This window comes from Microtus oregoni, unplaced genomic scaffold (assembly GCF_018167655.1).
Source record: "Microtus oregoni isolate MIOR12 unplaced genomic scaffold, Mior012 000017F_ref0000208, whole genome shotgun sequence".
NCBI lineage: Eukaryota > Metazoa > Chordata > Mammalia > Rodentia > Cricetidae > Microtus > Microtus oregoni.
In genome coordinates, this window is record NW_024543076.1 from 30,576,773 (window position 1) to 30,593,518 (window position 16,746).

The window sequence follows — 16,746 nt, forward strand, 5'->3', positions numbered from 1 at the left end:
GGAAGAAAGAGGGGAACACAAAATTAGAATAAGCCTAGCCCAAACAGAAATGGCATGAGGTAGCAAAGTAGGTGATCTTATTTTGTTTAGGTAATTAACAGATGCTTTATGAAAAGCTGAAAAGGAACAGTACACAGAAGCAGAAAACAGGCAGTCCAGGTGAGGAGGACAACATAAAGGCATGATCCCCCTGCCAGCAGCAATGCTGGTCACCCTCTGTTCAGTCACTGCGCTCTAACAGCCTACCGACTAAGCACCAGCGAAGGAGAGGGAAGCCTTCCAGGCAGAAAGACCAGCTCCGTCTGTCCTCAGGCCTGGGGGCTGTAAGGGGCTGGCTAGAGATGGAGGGCAGAGATACTTGTGCTGGACTCATCAGCTACATGGACAGTCAGTGGGGTCATAGAAGAATGATCACTCTGGATCACTGGGTGGGAAGGAGAATTAGGGAATGACCCCCTCCCTAGGGCACACGATTTTTTCCCTTGGGTTCAGAACTCTTCTCTTAGGCATAAGACCCCTCCCTGCGGCACAAAGGTGATGCCACTACTCTCAGCTCAGGCAACAGAGGCAGTAGGAATGAATGCCATTCTGATTCAGCTCTTTGATAGGCACAGCATTGGGATAAACAGGAAATATGTGTGCCCTCACCATAAAGCTTTAGTAGGTCAGAACCGAGCTTTCTAAGTAGCCTCGATTTTGGGGACGAGCTACCATGTACAGCTTGAAAATTTGTTTTAATAAAACAGCATTCATTATTTATTATAGGTAAATAATACATTTTATGTTTTGTTAGTTATGTATTCCTATACCTCCAAGCTTTCAATAAACCCTAATCATTGCCTATTCTTAGTAGACCCTATATAGATTCTAGAAAGCATGGGACGCAACCTCAAGCCACTTCTGCTGAAGACAAAAGCCCAGCCTTGCCCTCCCTGGCCAGCTCACACGTTATTTTCAATAGTATATTGCTCTCAGTACACTTTACTGCATGGTATCGTGTGCCCCTGTGCCTTGCTCAGGTTTCTCTGTGCACTGTTTACAATGCTTGTTCCTGTTCCAAGCCCACATTTTCCTGCTTACTGAAATCCTTGTCTGACACAAGGTGCAGGCTTGTCATGGAGACTGCTCTAACTCTATCATGTCCACCTGATGGTCCTACAGCTAACTGTTAATAGCTCTTCCTCCCAAATGACTGAAAGCGCCATGGAAAAGAACTCTGTACCTCTGTATCACTGACTTTCCCTCAATCAGTAGCATGCCTTCAAAATAAAATTTAATGTAATGAGTGGTTACAACTGGACAAAAATCAATCAGTCAATCACTCAATCTATCTATCTATCCACCCCAAATGGGGTATCAGAATTAACTTCCTTTCACACTAGTAGAAGGCAATCATGGAAACAAGGGAGTCTACTTTCTCCTAGAGTCAGCTGATGTCTTCATAGAAAGCTCATGTCCTAAAGTATTAAAATCCATTAGAGTGCACTGAATGATTTAAATTTTTTTTACTTAAAAGCTATTAAACCAACCTTCCATGTACTTAAGAAAGACAATAAAATAATGGGGGGGGGGTTCCTAAGAAAAAGGAGGACAAGAGTTTTAAACATAGCTCACTAATGTTAAAGACTTTAAGAATCCACATGCAAGCATGAACATAAAATATGTACAACACAAGGGAAAAAGTTTCATGTTCATTAGCATCTGCGATATCAGGGACAAACTGTTGACACTGGTTAAATTACTGAAAGAATTATGTTTAACTGTTTTTTGGAGACAAGAAACACAATAGTTTCTGAACTTTAAAAATAATCATGGGCTAGATTTTTTGTATGTTGAGTGAAAACTGCCAACTCTCTAGGTCTTCCTACGGCAAGAGAAAAGAGAAAGGGAAGTATAAAATGTATACCATGTAGATAATACTACAAGGAGTAAAGAATTGAAGACTTGCCATTTAGTGAATGGACTGGGTTTCAGCCAAGAAGCAGCAGGAACTGGTGGCTCTGGCCACCTGGTTCTGGATTTAGAATCAAGAAAGGTACAAGAAAGGGGTTATGAGACCACGTATAGCACTACAGAAAACCCTGGAGGCCAGGCATATGGCAAAGGAGTCCCTGCAGGGAGGCCAGGGTAGACCTTTTTGTGAAGCTGGGAAGGTGACCCCCAGATAACCAGATATGGGAGAAACAGGAGCCTTGTGATGACTGTCAAGAAGAGCTAGAGGAAGGGCTATGAACGAGGGAGCAGCGAATGGCACTGCCCGAAACAGCTGAGCTCGTTGCACCTGCACGTGAACTTGGACTTGCCCAATGGCTGTGGGTCTCACTTTGCAGTATTTCCTCGTTATGTCCAGTTTCCTTGATTTTGATATGATGACATATATTCCACTGTACGTTCAAAGTATATTTGTTTTTACAGGTGCTTACACGTGAGTGGTTGGGTCTCAGGCAGACTTCAGATTTTAAAGCTACGTCTAGACTGTTAGAGATGATGGGGACATCTGAGGCTCCACCGAGTGCATTTTGTTTTCATTAAAATGTGGCTATGGGCCTCTATGGGCACACATGCTCTTGTGCTTTTGCTTTGGCCCATTGGGAATGACTAGAAGGTATGGGTTGAAGCTTTCAGCCGATGCATGTTAGCCGAACTGCTGCCAGGCACTCTGCCATGCTGACCATGATCATGGACTGACTCTCAGAAACTGTAAGTTGTCTTCAATTTTATATATATGTTTTTTTGAGACAGTGTTTCTCTGTAGCTTTTTAAGGAAAAAAGACAAAAAACCTGATGAGTATTGTCTTAAAATGGTAACATATAGAAGATATAAGAATGACTTGTTTCCTTAACAATATGGAGGCCTTTGAAAGAAAGTATTTACCAGATGACACCACCTAGTATAGATGTCACACAAATTGGTGGAGTATGAAATTACTGCCAATGAAATCATCCAAGTGTCCAAGGCTAGGTAAACCTTTAAGCTTACCCTTTGCAAGGGCTTTATGAAGCAGGCATTATTATGCCCTCATAATAGATTTTGAAATAAAGACCCCCAAGTTGTTAACAAAGCTGAATGTGGTCTAGTAAAGAGAGATAACAGATTCACTGGATTTTAATAGTTTTTTCTCTAAATGGGCATATTATATAGACAATTTCGGTCTATGTAACCAACTAGACTTGGGGAGTAAGCTAGACTATTTATACAATATTCTCTGTCAGCCCAGGTTTGCATCTAGCTGACTTTAACCACTTTAGATCACCAGTATTTTTAAGAGTTGGCAGGATGAAAATTTAGCAATTGAGACTTAATCTGTATGTAGTATAAAAGGGATTTCTGTTACAATGGAAGTTCGAGTACATGTCACTGCAGTCTCCTGAGTCTCAAAGCCAAGGCCTTTGTAGTGTCATGTTTGACAGGTCCCCCAAACACTAAACCTACCTCAGTACCCTTAGTACTTTCAGGTGCACGCCAACTGCATGTCAAGTCCACGGACTCAGCCCTTCCAGCAGATACTTGCCCATCACTCTAAGGTTTCATCACATGGACTATAAGCCATGAGGCGAAGCCTTCACACCAAGCCTGACTTACAGACAACCCCACTGCTGAAAGGGATTTGTCAGCAGTTTTGTTCCTGTTGTTTGGTGACAGCTGTGACACTGATTGCGCTGGCTTTAAGTAACAGCAGACAAGAAGAAAAGTGTAAGTTTAACGGTTCTGCATATTGCCTGTAAATGCTACAGTTAGGTCACTTCCTCCACTTTGATTTACCTGCATTTCCCTCTCAGTGGCAATAAAGGTATATAAGTGCATAATTGACAAATGAGAATAACATATACAACTCTCATTATTGTAAATATCATGTAACCATTTGACTCTCAGAGAATGTTTCCATTGATTTTTGGTAAATATTTGTACTGTAGCTATCCCTGATTACAACTGATGAAAGCGTATGGCTGTTGGTTAGTTTCCATTTAAATTACTGAGTAAGACAGGAGAAATAATGGTTCTACCATACCCATAAATATAATTGTTGATCCACAAACTTTTATGCTGTGTTACTCATGTGCCGGCTACCTATACAGTTAAGAAGTTGGAAGTTATTGTTAAGTCTAGAGTGACAGGCATGAATAAATCACAAACTATAGTGTCCAAGCCCTGTGGTCGGAATATTCTCCTCATGGTGGACCATGCCACACCACTGTGCTTGACTGTGGTGCACAGCAGGCATCACTAGATGGAACTTCAGACATGAAGGCACAAGGCACAACCTCTAGGGCACATCACAGTGCAGTGCAGCAGAGAAGCAAGAAACCTTGAATGTCATTTTTGTTACTTTTGCTTGTTAAACAACCCTTCACATATATATGGTTATCAACGATGACTGCTTAACAACTGGCTGGCTTAATTTTAAAAGCAAAACATTGTGCAACAGGACCTTGGTTGTCCTAGAACTCCCTATGGGCAGTCCTTGAATTCACTGATCTGCTTGCTTCTGGTTCCAGAGTACTGGGATTAAGGGTATGCACAACTATGTCTGGCTTAATTTTGCTGACTTCAACAAGTCCCTGCCACCCCCTTCCTGCCTCCAGACACTACTTCATTTTGTGATGCTACTCTATTAGAGAAAATTCATGTTTGTACAACCGAGAATTGCACATTCTCATGTCAGCACCACAGAGTAAAATGTTATCTAATGATAACATTATATCCAAGGTTTATCTAGTCTAATTTGATTATAATGAAAAATTTAAATGATTTGTATATGAGCACAATATTTGATATGCGTCTCCTCATTTTTGTTGATAGTCACAAAACTACTTTAAACAAAAGTTTGAAACCAATTCTCTACTAACTGATAAAGAAATCCAAATATAATGCAACACATTGGATTTCAATGATTTTTTTTTAATCAGTGTCTCATATAGCCCAGGCTATGTATCACATGTGAACTACTAATCCCCTGGCCTTTAGCTCCCAAGAGGTTGTGATTACAGCTCTGCATTACCATGCCATAGAATAATATAATTTTCAAATAATAAAACTCACTTTTAGCTAGTTTTCTTTAAAAAAAGAAATGTGTGACTTCTTTGGTGTAACAGAGTAAACATTACTTTGAATAGCAGAAATGGGTTTAATTTTAAAATTCTCAATCTTTCTAGCCATTTTACACTTTGATTATAGTTTTAATAACATAATAGGAATCACTATATATTTTCTACACAATATTTAAGTTTTCTGCTAAATTAAATGATAATGTATATAGTAATCCAAAATCAATTCTGTGGAATTCTATGGAATTTAGCAATAGACACCCCCACTTAAAGAAAGTAGGTATGTTCTACTAAAGACAACCCTTTCTAAGTTAAGAAAGAAGTCAGAAACTTTAAACATTACTACACTAGAAGACAAAGAAATACCATATGTCAATACTAAGAAGTGTTGGAATTACCAAAAGTGTTTTAAGGCTAGGATGCTGGGATTTCTTTCCCTTAAGAGCACGTGATCTTGCTATATTAACCATCCCATGCCTCAGGTTTCCCATCTGGAAAAGGGAAAACAATAAGACTGCTGCTTTCTATGGCTGTTTGGAGTATTAAACAGGTAGCCAAATCCAAGTATGTAACAGGACACCCAACATACAGTAAGTACCAGCTGCTATTAAAACCTACCAGAAAAAATTTAGTCTCACTTTGTTACCCACTTTTTAATAACTAAGGCTCTATGGGTGTGGGTCCACAGAACACCAGCAATGTAAATGGACCCCAAATTTAATGGTGATCAGTAATCTCAAACCCTTGTTCTCAAAGCCCTATTATTTCTACAGGGTGCTTCCAGGATGTCTTTGAGACAAGGCTTCATGATGTGGCTCTGGCTGGGCTACAAGTCTCTACATAAACCAAATTTAACCTTAATTTTGTGGTGATCCTCCTGCCTCTGCCTTCCAAGTGTTACCACATCTAAGAGGTGGGCCTCATAAACTTTTATCTCTGAAATAATGCTTATTAATTTTAACATTTGGCAATTCTCCCTCCAAATTGCTGTCCTGAGGCCATTTTAAAATGCCTTTCCACTTTCCTGGATGTACAATGTTTAAGGAGAATTGAGGGAAAGACCCAAGACAGTAGACCAACGCATACACTAGAGAGTCCCTTTCAAGATGAGCCCTGCTCTCCTGGTGTTCCTGGTCTTCCCTTAGCATGGCACCCAGTTTGACTCCTCTGAACCAAACTGGCAGGCTTATTATATCACGATATTTTCTTCTCAACTCCTAATTAATTCTATTTAGGTTGATAAGTATGACTGATTTAAATACAAGTTAAGTTTGGATTATGGTGGAAAGATGGTAGATGGGTTTTATTTATGCTGACTGGTGGGGGGAACAACTTGGAACAGAGAAGATACAGTGAGAGCAAGGGGCTCAAGCCTGACTTCTGTGCTACTGCGGAACCTTGCTTGACTGTCAGTTACACCGAGAATGCCAATGGCCCGAACAGATGCATCCCCAGAGGGTTCTCTGACCCTAGTTTTTTGTTTTTGTTTTTTTTTTTAATTTTTAATTTTTTAAACCACTTTGGGAAACAGGTACTAATAACCACCACCAGTTACCTTTCTCTCATTTTCCATGTAGAGGAAGAAGAAGTAGCTGTTCAAAGATCTTAGGCCAGGCTTTCAAAAACAAAGTGTTTAATGTGGGAAAGAAAACTCCACAGACTAATCCTAGTGCGGGAGTCGACTGAGTGAGCTAACAGAACCTCTTTCTCCAGCAGCCGTGTCCCCAGGTGTGCTCACTGCTCACTCAATTCTATTTGAGAAGACTTCTTCACAGGTTCAAAGGACGGTTCCATGAAACTGGTGCATAGCCAGCTTCTGTCTGATGTGATTATTAAAAATTATTAAAGTAAGATTATTCTTAAAGCATTAGATTAGTTGGGAAGTTAAAAGAATATTTGTGGTGGCCGGGCGGTGGTGGTACACCCCTCTAATCCCAGCACTCGAGAGGCAGAGGCAGGTGGATCTCTGGGAGTTCGAGGCCAGCCTGGTCTACAAGAGCTAGTTCCAGGACAGGAACCAAAAAGCTAGAGAGAAACCCTGTCTCAAAAATCCAAAAAAAAAAAAATAAAAAATAAAAAAAGAATATTTGTGTTTTTGCTATTTAGCCTTCGTTTATTTGGCATTTAACTTTTGCTTCTCACTTTGAAACCCACTGCCTTTAAATTGCAGGAGCAATGCTTTGAGAATATTATGTGACAGGGTGTTTACAGTATTGCCGCTTCTTGGGTGGCTGTGGTGTGTGCCTGGTGATTAACACCGTAGTTAAGGCATGGCACAGGACCAGCATGACACATCTTAACACGTTTTCTGGTTGGAAGGGGGATTTACCAAAGTTGTGCAAGAACTTCACAGTGGTTGAAAATATGTGTATGGTTGTTTTAAAACATAAAAATACAACATGAACTGTTTACAAAATTGATCTATTCAAGATTCTTAGAAACCTGAAACAGCAAGCTCATATTTTCTATTATAATGGCATCAGCAACCAAAATAATAAAATCTGTTGTACTTCAACCAACATGTCTGCTAATTATTTTAAGATTATTAATTTGACCCATTTGCTGACAGGAGGAGGAGGAGGAGGAGGAGGAGGAGGAGGAGGAGGAGGAGCCGCCGCCAGGCGGTTCAATCCCACCCAGTACTTGGCAGGCAAAAACAGGCGATCTCTGTGAGTTAGAGGTCAGCCTGGTCTAAAATCCAGGACAGGATTCAAAGCTAAAGAGAAATCCTGTATCAAAAAACTTTAAAATAAAAAATCCAAAATCCAAAATGAATGAGATTAAAGGTAACTGGAAAAAACGAGAGGGGGGGGAAGGGGGGGAAGGGGGGAAAGGGAGGGAGGGAGGGAGGGAGAGAGAGGGAGAGGGAGTGTGTGACAGATATTGAGATAAGAAGGTTCTTGCTGTCTACAACAGGACAATTTTGATGGAGAGACATTTTCAGTGGGTTGATACTAGGAATGTGTATGTTTGTACTATATTTGTATGACTGAGTTCGATGGTTAGCAATGGAAAAATGATACTTTGATTCTATGCTAAGAGGAAAGGTTTATGATTCATAGGGGACAACAGTTTGAGACTCGGCCATCTATAAAGACAAAGACATTATTTTCCTGAAATCGGTTTTTTCAGCGATTACATAAAATGCAAGAGGGTGCATCAAAAGCATTTCAAGAGGTAATCATCTCCAGCCCTGAAGGAAAGCAGCATGTAGACACTTTAGAGCATGCGCCCACCCTGAGCACCAACACGCTGTTCATACATGCCTCAGATTTATTTTTGGCACTACAAAGTCAAACGTGTTTTCAAAAATATTATTTTCTTAATTTGTTTTCTGTACGCAAAAATATCAAAAAAAAAGCATAAAATAATCTCAGGGAAAAAGCAAACGACATGATGTGTTTGACTTCACAAAGGAATCTCTACTGGATTAGAGCCTTTCGAGTCTTCATCATTGGGGATGTGAAATTCTAGTCCAGAAACACTGCCAGCGAACTGTGCCTTCATCACAGATGCTGAATACTGAAACGGAGTGTCTTCCTGCGTCCTTACTTGAAGATTACAGACTGGCCGCTCACTTGCAATTATGCCAATCACTTGCTGTGCAAGCTGAGAAAACTCTGGGGCTGTGGGGAGAGCCAGGGGCACCAAGCTGAGTTCACCAGATGAAAAGTTCCATCGCCGATGCGCCTCCATGTCCTTGGTCTTCAGGGAATGGCTGAATTTTATATAAAGCCTATTTATAAACCCCTGAAAGTGATACTTGCATTCACCTCGCACTGTGACATCATCTCATCAATAATTTAGGCTTAAGAAACAGATTCAAGGGACTCTGAAGGAACCTCACACATGGAAGCACAGAAACCGTCCAAGTCCTCTTACCTTGCTCCTTGATCTGGCGAATCTGCTTCACAGTTTCTTTTAAGATTGCACATTTATCAGGTTTGAAGTTGAAGTTGTCGATATCATTAAAATTTGCAAAAATCAGCTCTGCGAGTTCTTCTATGTACTTATTTTCCTGCTCACGATTACGTTTCTCGGTGCTCCTTTTGGGACTAAGAAGGAATGTGGATTATTTGAGAAATGCTGCTATAAGAATGACAAACACCCTAAACTACAGCTAACACGAACACAGACAGCAAAGCTACCCATTAACTAAAGCAGTTAAGACCAAAGGCATAAAACGTCCTAGAGGGTTGTATGCTTTTAAAAATTCTCTTTTTGTCCTGTGTGGGGCTGTTCCCGGACGTGTTTCATCCCCCAGCCTCACACAACTCGGTCAGGATGGTCTACCATTGCTGTGCCTAGCACTGCATTTACTGCCAGAGAGGGAGCGGGACTTTGAAAAGGTAAGGAAGGGGGTTATGTTAATAGAAATTCAAATTTTACTTAAGATATGACTATGAGGTGGGAATTAAAGTTAATTAACATAATTATAATTGGAATACATGGATTTCAATAACTTTTTTAAATAAATATAAAAGGTAATAAAAACAAATATTTCTTTAGAATGTTTGCAATCCAATCAGAAAATGTATCGAGTCCTAGTACAGTTTGGAGCAAAGTGCAAGTGACCCAGGACTCCAAGTTAACTGTCCAGACCAAATGACCAGCAAGTGCAAACAAATTTTAAAAAAAATCTTAAAAGTTCAGCTGATCTTTAATGGATGACGAAAAACATCAAAATTGGCAAAAACTTCTCATGTGAATCTGATAGAACAACAAAACTCCAAAGATCCTCTTGAAAACAATACAATTACTTGTTTAAGCACATTGAAGTCCATAAAGACCTCCAAAACAATACCAAAGGGAAGAAACTTGAGTTGTTTAGTTTTTGCATTTAACAACTTATTTATGTAATATTAATTTAAAATTTGTAAATTCGGAGTTCTCATGTTAGAGTATAAATAATAGTTTTAGTTTCCTGAGTTAATTAAGCTATGATTTTTACACAATTCTTCCCTTATAGTGGCTCCATGATTTCCGCAAGATTACCCAGTGAATTACTGCAGGACAGGGCAGGGCAGAGGGTCAGGGTTTTCTAGGACTCGTTTCTGCCTGTGCACCTTGTTTATTAAGCACAGTTTTAGGAAGAAGATGGGTGAAAGGCTTACAAGAGTCCAGTTCCCATGCTTGCTCCTCCCCTAGGCTTTCCTGGGCTGGGAAAAGCATAAATGAGAGGAGGTGAGAAAGGGAACTGGGTTACAAAGACCTTAAGAGATCACAGGGAAGGGCTTCCCTCGTTGCTAGCTAGCATAACCTGCTAGCATAACCGGGGGCCCCAAATGAGACAACACAGCTGCTAGAACTGCTTTCTCCCCAAGGGGCTCAAAGCATGATGGGAAAGCTGGGAACCCGCAGTAGGCAAGCCAGAAGAAGATGGAGTGTACAGAAGTCCTGGGGACTCTGAGGCACAAATGCCTGCAGCAGGGCTGGCGTGTGGAGGCGGAGTTAGAAGTTAGAAGGACCTCCCTAACCTCATTAGCATCGCTCACAATCTATAGACATGCTCTTGGTATTTCATTGTAAAAATCATTTGAAATACTAGTGTCTGAAAAAGCCTTCTTTGTGGTTTAAAGGAGAAATGCACTCCCCATGTGCTCAGGCATTTGAATACCTGGCCCCAGTTGTTGGCGCTGGTGTGGATATGGAGGAGGTGGGGTTAGGAGGGGACGCCTTTCAGAATGAACAGTGTGCTCTACTTCTAGTTTGTGCTCTCAGCTCCCTGCCCGACCCGCCTCCCTGCCTGATGGACCTTGTTCCTCTGGAAAGGTAAGCTGTATGAACTCTTCCTTTCATGATGCTTTTAGTTGTGGTGCTTCGACATGGCAACAAACCATAACACTCTTCTTCGTTTCCTTTCTGCATGGCTCTAATCTACCAAACTGTGTGCCAACAATCACTGTTGCCCTACACCACAAATGCAGATGCTTCTTCCTCTTCCAATTCGTCGTTTTTCACTAATGGGGCAGTATACTCTAAACAGTTTTTGAACTTTGTCTTTTCGCTCTCATCTTTTGGGATAGTATCAACTATATATGTAGCCTAGCTTGGTCTTGAATTCCTCCTGCCTCGGACTTTGGGGCTGTGCCCCAATATTTTAGGAGGCTTCTAAACATACTAACCTCATTGTTTATCACAGTTCCATCAACTTAAAATGTTCTCAGTAAAAAATTTTTCCTCATCTCTTATGAATCTAAGCGAGGTTCAAATGAGTAACCTTACACCTTCTGCATTCTGCATATACAGATGCCATCCTGAGGAAATCAGTCATTCACAGAGGACATGGATTTGTGGTTGTGATAGTGCACATTAGCCTACAGCAAAGCTGGCCTAGTAATGGTACCCCAACACAGCAAGGGGCACAGCTTGTTTTAGCACTGTTCTATCCACTGAAGAGCCACAATTTGCTTTCAACTCAATAACTGGATTTAATACTTCATGTCATTAAAAAAATAAGACAAATAAGAACTCAACATCAAACTAACATCAAATCTTTTCATTACAGAATTTATTTGTTACAACATTCTGTGACCTAATAGAAAATAAAATATGGAAAACTCGAAGATTATAACAACGAACTGATTATAAGAGTAAAATACACAAGGGACAGTACACAAGTATATGGAGCAATTTCCTAAAAAAATAATCCATATGCTCAAAATTTAAACCATTACATATACAAAAATTTCACTGTTAAAGAGAAAAGTCAAGCACGATATTTAAATTGAGAGTAAAATCAATGCTTAGATAATGACGAAGCATGCACAATGCTTTACCAGACAAGTTTTTTCTGTAAACAATAGTCTAACCTGGGTCCAAGCTGGTCAGTGCATTCCTTGCGTTTTCTTGTCTCTGCCCTGGATGGGTCAGAGGTGTTTTCTCCCATCCCACTCATCTTGAACACATATCAGCAGCTAAAACAGAGAACAGGTGAAGGGGGATGAAGAGTACAATAAAGTATCACATTGTTTTGCCAATACTTAAGGAACTTTGACTTCAATAAGAAATTATTTGACAACATGCTGTTTTGATATATGTGCATGTATAATGTAAAATTAAAGTAGCTTTCTCCCCGTTCTTTTTGAAATGGAGCTAAGCAAATGGAAAGGTTAACACGTGAGAAATGAACCCTCCTAGCTCACCGAGCTCACCAGCACCATGAGCTGTTCTGGCCAGCCTGGGTCAGACTACGGCCTCCAGTTCCGAGGGTGCTCGGGCACCATGGAGATGAGGTGTTGTAAGGGGTTCCTCCCTGCCTGTTTTATAGTTGGCCAATATTGAGTGACAGACAGCTGGGGGAAGTGGGAGGGTTCCAACGTTATCCTGGCAGATTTGATCCCCTTGTAGTGGCCCTGCATAAGGCCTCTAAAGCAGTGCCGTCTCAAATGGAGGTTCTTCTTTCCTCCCTCAAGGTTCAAGGCTCTACCTCCAGCTCCTCCCTCTTCCTCTCTTGGCAGTCCATGTCCCTCTTAAGCCTCCCAAGATGGCTCCCTTTCATACATTCCGCTAGACTGACTTTCCTTCACTTAGCAAGTCCAGTTGCTATCACCAAAGGCCAAATGTGACTGAGGTATATAAGGATAAAATGACCGTTCTAAAAAAGATAATGCCTACAGTTTAGAGAAAAACACTTAAGAGTTACTTAAGAGGTTTAGTGTCTGCTTGACAAAGGGAAAAAGCACAGCTCAGAAGTTGGCATTTACACCTTTTCTAGAAACCCATTCTATGTTCTTTCTCCTTCATGCTGAATGTCTGCTGCCCTGCTTTACTCCTCTCTAGATTAGGAAAAGATGGTGAGAAGGCAAAGAACCTCAGAAAGACACCAGCAAGAGCAAGGAAAAACAAGAAAACAAAAAAACAAAAGTTGGGTCAAGGAAATCAGCAAAGAACATCTAGGCATCACGGTCACCTACCAGTCCAACTGTCTGCAGTCTCCTTGGGTGTGATCCCAGACCTCATTCTCAGCGGCCCCACAGTTACTGCCCCGACCACTGTTCTGATCCAGTGGGCAGTAGGGCCAGTTGTTTTCTCTCTCCCCCTATCTTTTTGAGAGTCATGTGTTTTACAGAGCCAATTGTTTTTAGGGAGTCAAAATGAAGAAATGCTGCATCAGCACGAGGGAGGTGACACCAATGGAACATTCAATTCAGGAGGTCACATGGAAGGGACAATCTGAGAACTGATGCCTGAGCTTCCCGCGGGCGGGCAGGCGGGAGCAGAGCAATGTAATCAAGCCTCAAGGTCCAACTCTCTGTTTAGTTTTTTGCAGAGTAAGAACTCTATTTAGTTAATATTCATTTAGTACATATGCTATGTACTAAAGCTTACAGAATCAAACCCGGCTATGAAACCTCTATTGCCGAGCCGCCATGTGCTAGCCTTTAAGCCCAAACTTTACCACTTGGTTAGCCGTGACCTTAAGACGCATTGCTACTTGCGCATTAATGATGTTCTGTAAAATGGAATTACCACTGACACCCACAGTAAAACTGTCCCAAGAAAGGGCAGGGCCTGGGACTTACAGAAAGCCACTGCTGAGGCCCTGCCTCTTCCCTGACTTGCCTGTCACCTACCACAGGCAGAGGCCTGAGGGAGAAGTAACAAGATCTGAACTTCTGTGTATGATGCGATGGTTCTTTCACTACTTTCCTGTCACTGCAGATGGCCATGGTGGTGGGGAACAGAGGGAGTGTTGCTTAAGACAGGGCAAAAGGGATTAATTCCTATACAGGCAACATTCCAACACATACAAACAGCCCTTACTATGCGGCCTGTGCTTCTGTACTGAGATTTAAGAAACATATGCTTGGGCTGGGGACCCAGGCCACTATGGGAGGTACAGGAGACAACATGCCACAAACATTCATTTTTACTAATGTTTTCTGAACCATAATTCCCAAGATTTTACTTATCATCATGCAAAGAAGAACCTCACATCTAGTAAACTTCCAAAAAACTATCCAGGTCATTCCCATAGAATTGGTTGTGAACAAGTCATCAAAATACAAGTATAATTCAAACAAAGTATAATCTTCACTAGATAGCAAGAACAAGCCCCCCCCAAACAAACAAGAACCCCCACATAGGTAGATATAGGTGATATTTTATTTAAAATAAAACATATATAACTATCACCATGAATACTGACTCCCACTGCCAGAAAGCTCAGAGACCTCAATGGTTAGAATAAGGGTCTGTTAGTCAGAGAATCCGTGTGGGATTGAACACTGGCTTTCCTGTCGCACACCTTAAATTTACACACAATATCTAATGTCCATGAGTAGTTGACACTCACAATTTCCACAAAAGGACTTGAAGAGATGAGCGGATCAAGAGTGTGTGCATTCTGGCCCAAGAGCAGTAAACCCAGGGAGTACACTTCTGTATCTTATTTGTACCTTCTCCAGATTAACTTGAAAACACTCTATTTGTACCATTAAAACATCTTTTGATTCTGCTGGGTGGTGGTGCACATGCCTTTAATCCCAGCACTCAGGAGGCAGAGGCAGGTGAATTGCTGTGAGTTCGAGGCAGAGCAAGTTCCAGGACAGCCAGCCAGGGCTACACAGAGAAATCCTCTCTCAAAAAAATAAAAACAAACAAACAAAAAAACAAAAACCCATCATTTGTTTCCTCCTGAGTTTACTTATATGCTAATCTTTCCTTTTTATTATATAAGGGTTCCTTAAATACATTTCCTTAGCATATAAATTTCTACATTTTGAACACAATGGTTCCTGGCTCATACATTTTTTTTTCTCGTGTAATTTCCCTAGGTTACATCTCTCAAGTACACAAATCCACCAGCCTTTACATTGCAGAGGGAGAGGAGGGACAGCAAGTCAAAAGAGGACCACCTGACCATGCTCCATCTCTCTGGGAGAGGCAACGGTGGCCACACACTCACTGCCAATCATTGATGGTAAATAAGGACCCCTACCCCAAGGAAAGGCAGTGGGTAGTTTCCGCCTGAAGCAGGAGGAGGGCAAGGAGGAGTGTGTCCTGAAGCACACAGGCTTGTGATCTGTTCTTTAGTAGATTAGACAACATACAAGCCTCAAGAGTCAGGGTTTAGAACAGCTCTGTGGATCTCTGAAGCAGGGGACTCTCTGGCATTTTCCATGCCCCATGTGCCCAACATTTTACCTGTAGAATGGGGCAGAGCCAGGTGAGTTCACTGTTTTCCTCACCGCTCGATACTGGGCAGAGCAGAAACGCCATAGGCAGATGACATAGATAAAATCTGTCTTCAGGCCTACATAAGAATACCAGAAGCAAACAAATAAACCACACAGAGACGAGTTCTAATGTATTTTTGTAGATCGGAGTTGAAATTAATTTCCAATATAAAAGCAGGAGGTGGACAATACTCAAGGCACATTCAGGAGTGGGTAAGCAAGTAGTGAGCCTGCGCGATTCTACGTGTTTTCAACATGCTTGAGTATGCCCCTCTGAGACTGTTCACGTAAATCACAGAAACGGGTCGGGCCACAAGAGCTAGCTGAGGATAGTAACAGTGAGTGAGTGAGAGCAAACCGGTTTCTACCAGATGACAGCTGCAGTGAAGGACAAGCCTGGAGAAGAAGTTGTTATTTGTCCATTCTTGTTATCAATAGCCACACAATAGCAGTGCTTTCACTGTGATGGAAGGTCTTTCCTCCCATTCCTTGATATCAGATTGAATGTACTTGATAGAAGAAGAAAGAGCCACAAAATTCAGCAAGCTTCGTCTTTTAAAAGTAGCAATATTCTGGGAGGGAGGAACAATGCCCACAGTCAAGTTCTCAGCAAATGACAGAAAGCAATATAAAATGTCCAATCTCAGGTCAATTAAAGAATGCACTCTTTTCTTCATGGAACTCACCCATCTAGCTTAGAAGGCCGCAAAGCTGCTGCTTGCAAAACAGCCTCGCAGCATTAGAGCTGATTAATAACCCGGAATCCATGCAAGCGATAATGTGCACTTTATCTCTTATCAGCACAGGCCATCTTCCAAACAAGGCCTGTAAAACTGTCAGATTTATTATATGCTCAACAAATTCAGTTAAAGGATAAGTAAGGATAATATCCTTGCTTAAATCCACACAGAATAAAGTGGTCAAGCACCAGGACTTCTCCCGGTTCTAAAAAGAAAGTTTTAGAGTAGAGCCCCTATTAAGTCCCCTACTTTGAGATGGAATTCAAAAGGAATTTTTCCTGGGGCAGAGACGATATACCAAAACAGCTCCTTTTATCCTCCCTGCAAGGCTTGCTTCGTCTACAAGGTATTTCCAACCGTTTTCTCTGTGCAGCCCTGATTGTTCTAGAACTCACTATGTAGGCTAGGCTGGCCTTTCCTGCTTCTGAACTGGTTCTCGACTTTCTGAGACAGCCTTATACTCTGTAGCTCACATAAGACTTGAACTCTCAGTCCTCCTGCCTGTCTCCTGAGTGCTGGGGACAAACCTTCTGAAGACTAATAAACACTCCAGCATTACAAAAGCACATATAAACGAGCAAGGCTCCATCCCTATTCTGTAGAGACACCATTGTACAGAAACTCACTGTGCTTCCCTAGTGTATCAAGTCATGTGAAAACAGCTGATTCGCAGTTCCCAGAAGTTCCTCTCTCAGGGTCTATCTACTATGTTCCAGGGAGGAGATTCTCTGTATTATACAAACTCAGAATTCTTGGCTATTCTCTGATACATCTAAGGA

At 41.4% G+C, this 16,746-nt stretch overlaps 1 protein-coding gene across 6 annotated transcripts in view; it reads right to left on the reverse strand.

The window, feature by feature from the left end:
• The window catches only part of Ncoa2 (nuclear receptor coactivator 2), a 220,002-nt gene that overhangs the window by 72,094 nt on the left and 131,162 nt on the right, over positions 1–16,746 (reverse strand). For all 6 annotated transcript variants that reach the window (XM_041667363.1, XM_041667359.1, XM_041667361.1 and 3 more), the window contains 2 exons: positions 11,859–11,963; positions 8,929–9,101 (listed from right to left, as the gene is read on the reverse strand). In XM_041667363.1, coding sequence (XP_041523297.1) covers positions 8,929–9,101; positions 11,859–11,944 — 259 coding nt within the window. In that variant the 5' untranslated portion in view covers positions 11,945–11,963. The remainder of the gene's footprint in view (positions 1–8,928; positions 9,102–11,858; positions 11,964–16,746) is intronic.